The following is a 13,076-nucleotide window of genomic DNA, read 5'->3' on the forward strand; positions in this document are numbered from 1 at the left end:
ATGATTTCCCATGGACAAGGCCATGCTGACTTCCCTTAATCAATCCTTGCCTTTCCGAATGCAAGTAAATCCTGTCTCTCAGAAGCTTCTTCAACAACTTACCCACCACTGACATCAGGCTCATCAGCGTATACTTCCTTGGCTTTTCCTTGCAGCTTTTCTTAAATAAAGGCACAATATTAGCCACGCTCCTGTCTTCCAGCACCTCACCCGTGGCCGTAGATGATACAAGTAACTTGGCTAGAGGTCCTGCAATTTCTTCCTTAGCTTCCCACAATGTCCTGGAATACCTCCGATCAGGTCCTGAGGATTTACCTACCTTTACGCATTTTAAGACCTCCAGCACCACCTCTTCTGTAATGTGGACTCTTTTCAAAACATCACTATTCATTTCCCCAAGTTCCCTAGCTTCTGTGTCTGTCCTCACAGTAAATACTGAGGCAAAATATTCATTTAGTATCTCACCATCCCGAGCCTTATTAATTAAGGGGCCCTATTCACTCCCTAGTTGCCCTTGTGTCATTAATGTACTTGTAGACTGTCTTTGAATTCTCCTTCACCTGATCTGCCAATGCTATCTCATGTCCTCTTTTGCCTTCCTGATTTCCCTCTTAAGTGTGTTCCTATTCCCCCTACACTCCAAGGGATTCACCAGATCCCAGTTGTCTATACCTGACGAATGCCTCCTTTTTGTTGAACAGAGCCTCAATATCTGTAATCATCCAGCATCATCCTGATGAAGGGCTTTTGCCTGAAACATCGATTCTTCTGCTCCTCAGATGCTGCCTGACCTGCTGTGCTTTTCCAACACCACAGTGTTGACTCTAACCTGGTGTTGTCTTAATACAATCCTGTTATTCTTACTGATATTGGAGATCTCCACACATATTTGCTTCCTCAATTTCTCACTGACTGACTATCAAGGTGATCATTCTCTTATTTCTCAGTTCCACGCATATAGCTTCCCTTAGGAATAATTCTCTTTTAAGTACTTCCGTGATGTTTTCCCTAGTCAAAAACACCACTCCTCCTCTTCTCTTGCTTCCCTTTCTATCCTATTAACATCTATAGCCCAGAACATTGAGCTGCCAGTCTTGTCTTTCCCTCAGCCACTTTTCTGTCATAGCTGTGATATTCTATTCCCATGTTCCCATTCATGCCCTGCATTCATCTGCCTTACCTGTCAGGCATCTTGCATTGAAATAAATGCAGTTTAGTTCATCAGTCTTATCTCGCTCTCTACCGTGCTCCCGCCTGCCTTGTCTCTTTAACTTGCTCCCCTTAAACTCTGTACCAGCCTCAACCTTCTCTCTTCTCTCACTACTGCTTAGGGACCCACCCCCCAGCAGACTTATTTAAACCCTCCCAAACAGCATGAGCAAACCCTCCCACTGGGATATTGGTTCCCCCTATAGTTCAGGTGCAACCTGTCCTTGTACAGGTTGTCTCTTCCCCAGAAGGGATCTCAAGGATCCAAAAATCTGAATCCCTGCCCCTGCACCAGCTCCTCAGCCATGCATTCATCTGCCCTGTCCTCCTATTCCTACTTTCACTAACATGTGGCACTGGGAATAATCCAAATGAGTATTAACATTTCTCCTGAATTCCCTATTAGATTTATTGAATACTGTCTACATTTTGTGGATTCTAGTTTTGGACTCCCTAACAAATTTAGTATCTTCTCTGTGCCTACTCTATCTATCCTATTCTAGCCTCCACTAGATCACCCTCCAGTAACTTCTGGAGGAAAGAACCAGAAGGAAGAAAGTTTAGAGAACACTGATAGGAAAGGTAAAATAAACAAAAGAAGGATACAGTGCTGAGAAATTTCGCAAGTTCCGCTGAATCATAAAAGCCTGTTAAACGCAATGGCGAGAAAGGAGTTTTGAGTGACGGGAGCAGAACCAGCATTTCGAGGCCTCACCCTTTGCAGTAGACAGTTGATACATCTTTGCGCATATTTCAAACTACGAGTAGAAGATATTTACAGTACCTGTTCCAAGTTTTGAAGGCGTTGCTAGCTCGTTTATACAGATAACCCTCCATAACCACACCATTTGGAGCCTCTATATTAAACTCCACTGCCAAATCATCATAAAACACATCCTGTTGAAAGTAAAAAATGTTTAATTAAACCAGCAACAGTTCAAATAAGCATCCTACTCTTTCAGACGGGAGGAGGAATTTCAATCCTCTGCGTCTTTGCCATTCAGTTTAATCAGAGCTGATATATATCTTAATTCTATTTGTTTTAGTTTCATCATCTATGATACCTTTTTTGATTTAAGTTTCGATATTGATAATTAATTCCCAACTTCAACTGCTTTTTGGGGGAGAAGACTTCAGGTTTCCACAGCCCTTTAAATGAAAAAAAGGCTTCCTGATATCATCACTGAATGGCCAAAGTCAAATTTCAAGGTTATGTTTTCTTTTTCTGGGCTTCTCTCAAGAGAGGGAACAATTTCTCTCTTTTTCATTTGTGCAATTTCTTAAATTGTCTTAAAACTCAATTAAATTATCCATTGAGTCTCCAAACTCAACAGGATTTTAACTTTGTCTTTGCAAACAGTCCTTTTATTAAAACACGTGAGTCTAGTGACTCAGCACTGCACCTGCTTCAAGGTAGAGAGCAGAAGGCAAATACTCCAAACACACAGTCTAGTGAGAGCATTTTACAGCTGTAACAAAACTTGCACTCCTTGGAGTAATCGGTCCACAACTGTTTGCATTTCTATAATCTTCAGGGGGCAGAAGTTTAAGACATTAAAGTAGTGAGAGCTAATTGATGTTGGTTATGACTCATGCGTAGCCAGGATATAATAGTCCCGGAGATACAGGCTATTGTGATGCTGTGGTAGCGTCTCTACCTCTGAGCAGGAGGCACAGGTCTAAATCCCTCTAGCCCTGGATTTGTAGCATAACATGTTCAAACAGGTTGATTGAAATAACTTGAACAGGCAAGGAAGAAAAAGATGGGAAAGTAAAGTGGTAGGGCATTATCTGATTTATGGATGACACGTTTTAATTGACCTCCGGGCAGATTGGATTGAAGTGAAGTGGGGAAGGAACAGGGAGTTTGATTTCAAACAATCTTGCCTAATCCTGATGTACAATTCATAAATTTCAAATAATAATGAAGTGTCATACCATTTACAGTCACAGTCATATACAGCACAGAAACAGTCCCGTCCGTCCAACTTGTCCATGCCAACCAATTATCCTAATCTAATATAGGCCCATTTGCCAGCACTTGGCCCATATCCCTTTAAATCCTTCCTGTTCATATACCAATCCAGATGCCTTTTAAATACTAAAATTGTACCAGCCTCCACCACTTCCTCAGGCAGCTCATTCCATACACACACCACTCTGCGTGAAAACGTTGCCCCTGAGATCCTTTTTATAGCTTTTCCCTCTCACTCTAAACCTATGCCCTCTAGTTCTGGACTCCCCCATCCATGGGAAAAGACTTTGTCTATTTATCCTATCCATGCCCATCATGATTTTATAAACCTCTATAAGGTCACCCCTCAGCCTCTGACGTTCCAGCCTATTCAGCTCTCCCTATAGCTCCAACCCTGGCAACATCCTTGTAAATCTTTTCTGAACCCTTTCAAGTTTCACAACATCCTTCCGATAGGAAGAAGACCAGAATTGCACGCAATATTCCAAAAGTGGCCTAACCAATATCCTGTATAGTCGCAGCATAACCTCCAACTCCTATACTCAATACTCTGACCAATAAAGGAAAGCATACTAAATGCCTTCTTCACTATCCTATCTACCTGTGACTCTACTTTCAAGAAAGTATGAACCTGCACTCCGAGTTCTCATTGTTCAGCAACACTCCCCAGGACCTTACCACGAAGTGTATAAGTCCTGCTCTGATTTGCCTTTCCAAAATGCAGCACCTCGCATTTATCTGAATTAAACTCCATCTGCTACTCCTCAGCCCATTGGCCCATCTGGTCAGGATCTTGTAATCTGAGGTAACCTTCTTCACTGTCCACTACACCTCCAATTTTGGTGTCATCTGCAAACTTACTAACTGTATCTTCTATGTTCACATCCAATTGATTCACATAAATCACGAAAAGTAGTGGACCCAGCACCATTTCTTGAGTTTTTAGGGAATTTATCACGAGAGTCTGCTGTAGAATCATACTTTTAAACTAGGGGTTTTGATATCTTAATCTTTTTTGTTTTTTCTCAACTAACTCCCTTTTCTGCAATGTCCCTGCCCTGAGAGAGTGTTGAGCACAGAGAGACCTTTACTCTGAATCCAAGCCACATCCTACCTATCCTGGGAGCTTTTGATAGGGACAGTGGGAAAGAGAATACCAAACTTTGTGCTGAAATGTAAACAGAAAGTGCTGAAGAGACTCACCAAATTTGGCAGAATCTATGGAGAGGGAAACAGAGTTAAAATGTTGAGTCTAACATGGACTTTAGACCATAAGACATAGAAATTTGGCCATTTGGCCCATCAAGTCTGCTCCACCATGGCTGATAAGTCTCCCATTCCCATTCTCCTGCTTTCTCCCTGTAACCTTTAATCCCCTTGATATCAAGAACCTATTTCAGTCTTACGTATACTCAGTGAATGGCGTCCACAGCCTTCTGTGGCAGTGAATTCCATTGATTCCCCACACTCTGGCTGAAGACGTTTCTCCTTAACTCTGTTCTAAAAGGACTTCCCTTTACGCTAAGGCTGTGTCGTCAGGTCCTCGTCTCTCCTACCAATGGAAACGTCTTCCCAACATCCACTCTGTCCAGGCCATTCAGTATTCTGCAAGTTTCAATTATATTCCACACACAACCCCCCCCATCCCCATCCTTTAAACTCTCACGAGTGTAGACCTAGAATCCTCAAACATTCCTCATATGTTAAGCCTTTTATTTCTGGAATCATGTCATGAACCTCCTGTGGACCCAAACCAGGGCCAGTACATCCTTCCTGAGATATGGGGCCCAAAATTACTCACAATACTCCAAATGTGGTCTGACCAGAGCCTGAGAGAGCCTCAGAAGTACATCCTTGCTTTGAAATTCAAGTCCTCACAAAATAAATGTGTCTGTGCCTTTCTAATTACCAACTCAACCTGCAAGTTTACTTTGAGAGAATCCTGGACATCAACTCCCAAGTTCCTTTGCACTTCAGATTTCTGAATTTTCTCCCATTTAGAAAATATTCAATGCCTCTAATCTTCTGATCAAAATGCATGACCGCATGTTGTATTCCATCTACCATTTCTTTGTCCACTCTCCTAACCTGTCTAAGTCCTTCTGCAACCTCCCCGCCTCCTCAATGCTACCTGTCCCTCTATCTTCCTTTGTATCATCTGCAGACTTAGAACATAGAACATAGAACAATACCGCGCAGAACAGGCCCTTTGGCCCTCGATGTTGTGCCACCCTGTGAACCATTCTAAGCTCATCCTCCTACACTATCCCATCATCATCCATGTGCTTATCTAAGGATTGTTTAAATCTCCCTAATGTGGCAATTCGGGCATTCCACGCCCTCACCACTCTCTGAGTGAAGAACCTTCCTCTGATATCTGTCTTAAATCTATCGCCCTTCAATTTGTAGCTATGCCCCCTCGTACAAGCTGACGTCATCATCCTAGGAAAAAGACTTTCACTGTCTACCCTATCTAATCCTCTGATGATCTCGTATGTCTCTATCAAATCCCCTCTTAGCCTTCTTCTTTCCATTGAGAACAGACTCAAGTCTCTCAGCCTTTCCTCATAAGATCTTCCCTCCAGACCAGGCAACATCCTGGTAAATCTCCTCTGCATCTTTTCCAATGCTTCCACATCCTTCCTCTAATGGGACGACCAGAATATTCCAAGTGTGGCCGCACTAGCATTTTGTATAGTTGCAGCATGACATTGCGGTTCTGGAACTCAATCCCTCTACCAATGAAAACTAACACACCGTATGCCTTCTTAACAGCCCTATCAACCTGGGTAGCAACTTTCAGGGATCTGTGTACATGGACTCCAAGATCCTTCTGCACATCCACACTACCAAGAATCTTTCCATTGACCCAGTACTCTGCCTCCCTGTTATTCTTCCCAAATTAAATCACCTCACATTTATCTGCATTGAACTCCATTTGCCACCTCTCAGTCCAATTCTGCAGTTTATCCAAGTCCCCCTGCAACCTGTAACATTCTTCCACGCTGTCCACTACTCTACTGACTTTAGTGTCATCTGCAAACTTACTAATCCATCCACCTATGCCTGTGTCTAAGTCATTTATAAAAATGACAAACAGCAGTGGTCCCACTTGTGGCACACCACTTGTAACCGGACTCTATGCTGAATATTTTCCATCAACCACCACTCGCTGCCTTCTTTCAGAAAGCCAGTTTCTAATCCAAACTGCTAAATCACCCTCAATCCCATGCCTCTGCATTTTCTCCAACAGCCTACCATGTGGAACTTTATCAAAGACTTTACTGAAGTCCATGTATGCCACGTCAACTGCCCTACCCTCATCTACATGCTTGGTCACCTTCTCAAAAAACTCAATGAGGTTTGTGAGACATGACCTGCCCTTGACGAAACCATGTTGACTATCTGAAATCAAATTGTTGTTTGCTAGATGATTATAAATCTTTGCTCTTATAATCCTTTCCAAAGCCTTTCCTACAACAGAAGTAAGGCTCAGTGGTTTATAATTACCTGGGTCACCTCTCCTGCCCTTCTTTAATAAGGGCACATTTGTAATCCTCCAGTCCTGTAGACAATGACAACTCAAATATCAAAGCCAAAGGCTTCACTATCTCCTCCCTAGCTTCCCAGAGAACCCTCGGATAAATCCCATCCGGCCCAGGGGACTTGTCTGCTTTCACTCCTTCTAGAATTGATAACACCTTTTCGTAACTAACCTTGATCCTTTCTCGCCTAATATCTCGTATCTCATTCTTCTCCTCTTCAATATTCTCATTTTCCTGAGTGAAAACTGATGAGAAATGTTCATTTAGCACCTCTCTGATCTCCACAGGGTCCACACTCAACTTCCCACTTCTGCCTTTGACTGGCCCATTCCTACCCTCGTCATCCTTTTATTCCTAACATACCTATAGAAAGCTTTAGGGTTCTCCTTTATTCTACCTGCTAAAACCCTAGCCAGAATGCTCTCAGTTCCTTCATTTGGTCATGAATGCAAAAAGTGAAAAGTTGTGGTCCCAACACTGAGCCTCATGGAACACCATTAGTCACCTGCTGCCATCCTGAGAAGGACCCTTTTATCTCCACTCTCTGCCAGACAGCTAAACTTCTATCCATGCCAGCACCATGCCTCTGACACCATGGGTCCTTATCTTGCTTAGCAGCCTCCTGTGCGGCACCTTGTCAAAGGCCTTCTGGAAGTCCAGGTCGATAACATCCATTGGCTCTCCTTGGTCTAATCTGCTCATTACCTTCTCAAAAGAATCCTAACAGATTTGTCGGGCATGACCTCCCCTTGATGAAATCATGCTGATTTTGGCCTATTTTAACATACACTTCCAAGTTTTCAGAAATGACATCCTTCACAAAGGACTCCAAAATCTTACCAACTGCCCTGGGTATATTTGATGAAATCATGCAGAATAAGCCTTACTCTGTATCTAACCCTGTGATGTACCAGATCTGAATGTGATTGATAGGACAATGGGCAGAAATTATTGGTGTGGAGAGAAGGGTGTCTATAGTTAGTTAGTCAATGAATTAAAATCACCCTCATGCAATGTCACAAAGGTACAAAAAAACTCAAAACAGTATTGCTCATTTCAGTATGGGGCTCTGATGTAGCTCTGTGATTTATGGTATGAATACCCAACAGCTTGATATTCCTATGCCTCACCTTCTGCTTGATAGTGGCATGCCTCTGTTCCATGTCTCGTTTATCTCTTGCTGAATTCAACACCAGCTGATGCAACTGCAAGAAGAGAGAAGCAAACATCATTGAAAACAACACGGAAAATTAGTCATTGTCTTTTTAAAAAGGAGGCCTTCCTTTTCACTTCCTACTGAAGATGCTGATGTTTTCTCTTGGTTCCCTCACACAGTATCTTCACCATGGACCCATCCTTCATATATGAGTGTTTACGTGATACTTGCCTGGAGAGGATACTGCAGTTAGGTGTGAACCTGCCCTCACCTGATCTAGTTCACACTGATGTGAGTTCCACATTCTCTCTCTGCTCTACAAAAAGGAACGTCTCTGAAGTTCTTAGTTTGATAGTTAAAGACTGTCTTATGTGAATGTGCAGTGTCGCTCAATAGCACTCAGCAGGAGGTACACGTGATTGATTATTCCTGTTGGATACACTGTGGGACCAACCACAACTGGCTAATGATTGGGGCAGAGTGTGGCCACCAATTCTTTGTACTCTTTTTAAAACAAATCTTGAATCAGATTGGACTATAACTTGGTTCAGTGTGATTTTTAACTTTGAATCAGGTTAGACAGCCATTGGTAAGGCAAAAGAGTTAACCACATTGCTATGGGGCTGGAGCCACGTTTCAGTCAGAGTAGGTAAGGACAGGAAAAGGTTATCAGTGAACCAGATTGGCTTTTATAACAATCGATACTGATTTTATGATCACCAATTCTAGGACTAGTTGTTTTTAAAACTTTTCTTTGACGTTAATTAAATTTGAATTTCACCAGCTGCCATAGTGTGCTTTGCACTTATGTCCCCATAGAGTTATCCTGGGCAGCTAGATAACTAACTTATGGCATAACCATTGTTCCATTGTGTGCCATCAGCCTCCAATCTACATTTTTAAACAAGCTTAAAATCTAGTTCAGGCAGCACCTGAGGAGCAGGAGAATCGACATTTCGGGCAAACACCCTTTAAGCCTGATGAAAGGCTTTTGCCCGAAACGTCGATTTTCCTGCTCCTCAGATGCTGTCTGACTTGCTGTGCTTTTCCAACACCACAGTGGCAACAGCCCCTAATAGGATACTGCATCAAAAATACAAACTGCCAATTAATAGTCACACAAATTCTGGTCCCTTTTTTTCCCCTAAAGGCTGTTCCTTGGCTCAAGGAGACTCTGTCCTTGATTTTTTTCAGAGGGGCAATAAACTGGACTGGACTCCGATTTGGTACAGAGATGAGACTTCAGGCCAAAGTGGTAATGTTTTAGAAGTGCCATGTATAAAGAAAGAGGAGTGGTCAGCTCTCTAGCTGAGCTGGGCTGAGCAGTTGTAGTTTAGTCTTAAACTGGGAAGCTCAACAGGGACCTGTGTGGAAACTCTCTCTCTGTTCTACCCTTCAACTTCAATCTATAAACATGTGTTCCATTTATATTGGGTTTTACAGGGAGTCGCATATTGGGACTTTTTAGTATATTCGGAACAGCCTAATTAAGTCTAGGTTGGATAGACTGAGTTCTGTAGGGGTTCATTATTCTGTTCTTTGTGTTTCATGGTGTAATTTTGTGAATAAATTTTTGTCTGTTTTAAAATCTAGTAGTCAACCTCGCTAACTTACTCTGGGTAATGTTCACTGGACACTTACTGAAACAAATTGCAAAGTTATGGTCTGGGGCTGCCTGCTTAAGTGTTTTGAGTGGACTGGCCTAGTCCATAACAACAGAAACTTATCAGATTGAAAATAATGTCATCTAAGGTGATGATCCAACCCTGTGGTTCTCACCAGTTTCTAAAGGCTTTTATCATGCTGATGAACACCACATGATCCCTCTCCATGGAGACCACAGCATAGATGTAAAAGCTTCTGTTTTGTTCTGTACTGAGTTTCACATGAACACCAACGCAAGGAAACAGACCATTCAGTTCAACTCGTCCATGCCGACCAGATATCCTAAATTAATCTAGTCCCATTTGCCAGCATTTGTCCATATCCCTCTAAACCCTTTCCTATTCATATACCCATCCAGATGCCTTTTAAATGCTGTAATTGTACCAGCCTCCACCACTTCCTCTGGCAGCTCACTCCATACACGCATCACCCTCTGTGTGAAAAAGTTGCCCTTGAGGTCCCTTTTAAATTTTCCCCTCTCACCCTAAACCTATGCCCTCTAGTTCTGGACTCCCCCACCCCAGGGAAAAGCCTTTGGCGATTCACCCTATTCATGCCCCTCCTCATGATTTTATAAACCTCTATAAGGTCACCCCTCAGCCTCTGCGACGCTCCAGAGAAAACAGCCCCAGCCTGTTCAGCCTCTCCCTATAGCTCAAATCCTCCAACCCTGGCAACATCCTTGTAAATCTTTTCTGAACCCTTTCATGTTTCACAGCATCCTTCCTATAGCAGGGAGACCAGAATTGCACGCAGTATTCCAAAAGTGGCCTAACCAATGTTCTGTACAGTCACAACATGACCTCCCAACTCCTATACTCAATGCTCTGACCAATAAAGGCAAGCATACCAAATGCCTTCTTCACTATTCTGTCTACCTGCACTTTCAAGGAGCTATGAACCTGCACTCTAAGGTCTCTTTGTTCAGCAACAGTCCCCAGGATCTTACCATTAAGTGTATAAGTCCTGCCCTGATCTGCTTTTCTGAAATGCAGCACTTCACATTTTTCTAAATTAAACTCCATCTGCCATCCCTCAGCTCATTGGCCCATCTGATCAAGGTCCCGTTGTATTCTGAAGTAACCTCCTTTTCTGTCAGATACACCTCCAATTTTATCTGCAAACTTATTAACTATACCTCCTGTGTTCACACCTAAATCATTTATATAAATGATGAAAAGTAGTGGACCCAGCACTGATCCTTGTGGCACTCCACTGATCACAGGCCTCCAGTCTGAAAAACAACCTTCCACCACCACCACCCTCTGTCTTCTACCTTTGAGCCAGTTCTGTATTCCATGTGATCTAACTGTGCTAACCAGTCAACCATGAGGAAGCTGTTGAACTTGTAGTCCATCTTGACACCTGCCTAATAATCTGTTGTTGAGGATAGACCACTGTCGAGTCTTAGGGAGAGGCATATGTTTTACATAACAGGGTGCAGTTTATTGCAATATAACAATAGTTACAAATAACCTTATCTGGTGAGGCATAATTACTACAATCCATTATTTCGAATGTTGATGGTAGCCATGATAAGGAGGTGGCGGTGTTGAACTGAGGTGGACAAAGTCAGAATTCACCCAACACCAAGCTATAGTCCAACAGGTTTATTTGAAATCACAAGCTTCAGGAGCGTTACTCTTTCAGGAACAGGGAAGCGCACAGGCACAGAATTTATATGCAGAGAGATAATGATGTCAAATAAACCTGTTGCATTTTGTTGTGTGACTTCTGACACTGCTTAGAAGGCACTTCATAACTAATAATGAGGCTTTGAAGCCTTTGTGGAAATACCTGGAGTTAATTCTTCCAAACAAGTCATTGAAAAGTCATTGTCAACATTGGACACTTAAGTAAAGCTTGCTAGAAATCAGAAGGCTTATGACATCAGCTTGCTTTATTGGGGCTGTTTGAACAGTAACTAGATGGGGAGTGTTTGGGTATTTTGGAATTCATTCGGGAACACCATGCCTTTGAAGAAGAACTGTCCAGCTGACCTTTCCTCTTCTCTGTAAAGAGCCCACTTGGTGAGTTCAGGGTGAAATCTATTTGTTCTTCTGAATGAGTAATTGAATAAACTGTTCAGACCGGTAAGTAAGTTAGCTGACTGAGCTGGAAGGTTTATTTTCAGACATTTCGTCACCATACTGGGTAACATCATCAGTGAAAGTGTCCGGTCAAAAACTGGTGTTATGTCCCGCCTCTCTATTGATCGGTCTTTTCTTAAGGTGAGTGACATAATTTTTTTTCAAGAAAAATTGGTAGGATCTAAGTCGATGTGTTAATTGATGGAATTCTGGTTAGATTGTCATGCGTCTAAGAATTCTTGCGCGTATCTTAGTTTTGCCCGTCCTAGGATGTGTGTGTTGTCCTGGTTAAAGTGGTGTCCCTCTTTGTCTGTATTTATGGAATTTTCCAAGCAAACTGTGTCTCATCAGGCTCCAGAAACAACTCGGTGTGATTAGTGACTTGACTGCACATGCCAAAACATCAGAATGATATACTTTGGAACATTCTTTGTCTTGTACTTTTATGTTCAGCAGTTACTCTAATTGCCATAAAGTGTTATTTTCTTTTAAAGTGAACCTTTGCAGTAAGAAATTAATTTTTACTAGTTTACTTTTGTGTCTGTTTTGGGTTATTTAGAAGGATTAACATTTATATTTGCACATTTACATGGATGTATCACTACTTGGGATGGCAACTGTACCATTCGAGATCGGAGATGGTTACAGAGAGCAGTGAACTCGGCCCAGACAATCACAAAGGCCAACCTCCCATCTATAGAATCCATCTACAAGGCCCGCTGTCAAGGTAAGGCCACCAGCATTCTCAAAGATCCATCCCACCCTGGCAATGTTTTTCTACAACCTCTACCATCGTGGAGAAGGTACAGAAGCCTGAACACACACACCAGCCGGTTTCAAAACAGTTTCTACTCTATTGTTGTTAGAATACTGAATGAACTCACAAACTCTTAACATTCGCCTGTACCTGTGTTTTTTGTTTTTACTGCAGTTTATCTATTATTTACTTATCTATGTTACTTAACTCTGTGATCTGCCTGTATTGCTCACAAGACAAAGCTTTTCACTGTGTCTCAGTACACGTGACAATAAATTCAATTCAATTCAGTTCAATTCATATTATTGGCTATGTTAATACAGCACATTCTGGTATTATGTGTGTTTTGTCAACACGGACTGGGTATAACATGTTTGACAAATTGTGGTTGCTGTTTGGATAACACGAACTTTCTACTGAACAGGTATAGTGATATTTTTATAGCGATCTTCTACAAAGCGATTCTCTACAGCGGTTTTCCATAGCACGATTTTCTGTAGTGTGAATTTGCAGAGGAACACAACTCTCCTGTTATGCTGATACTACCTGTAATTTATTGCATTTCCTTGAATATAATTATTTGATAATAATTCAGTAACTTTGAGTCCATTAAGAGAACCAGGGTTGATAGATATTATACAAAATTTGATCCTGAAAGGTATTTAATTGGACAACTTTG

General features: G+C 42.0%; 1 protein-coding gene across 1 annotated transcript in view; it reads right to left on the bottom strand.

Annotated features, from left to right (window-relative positions):
* acap1 (ArfGAP with coiled-coil, ankyrin repeat and PH domains 1) overlaps positions 1 to 13,076 on the bottom strand; it is a 126,877-nt gene that overhangs the window by 38,764 nt on the left and 75,037 nt on the right. The window contains exons 9-10 of the mRNA XM_043683385.1: positions 7,860 to 7,934; positions 1,994 to 2,106 (exon numbers count right to left, since the gene is read on the bottom strand). Of these exons, the coding sequence (XP_043539320.1) occupies positions 1,994 to 2,106; positions 7,860 to 7,934 (188 nt within the window). The remainder of the gene's footprint in view (positions 1 to 1,993; positions 2,107 to 7,859; positions 7,935 to 13,076) is intronic.

The sequence above is a fragment of the Chiloscyllium plagiosum genome, chromosome 48 (genome assembly GCF_004010195.1).
Source record: "Chiloscyllium plagiosum isolate BGI_BamShark_2017 chromosome 48, ASM401019v2, whole genome shotgun sequence".
NCBI classification, from domain to species: Eukaryota; Metazoa; Chordata; class Chondrichthyes; order Orectolobiformes; family Hemiscylliidae; genus Chiloscyllium; species Chiloscyllium plagiosum.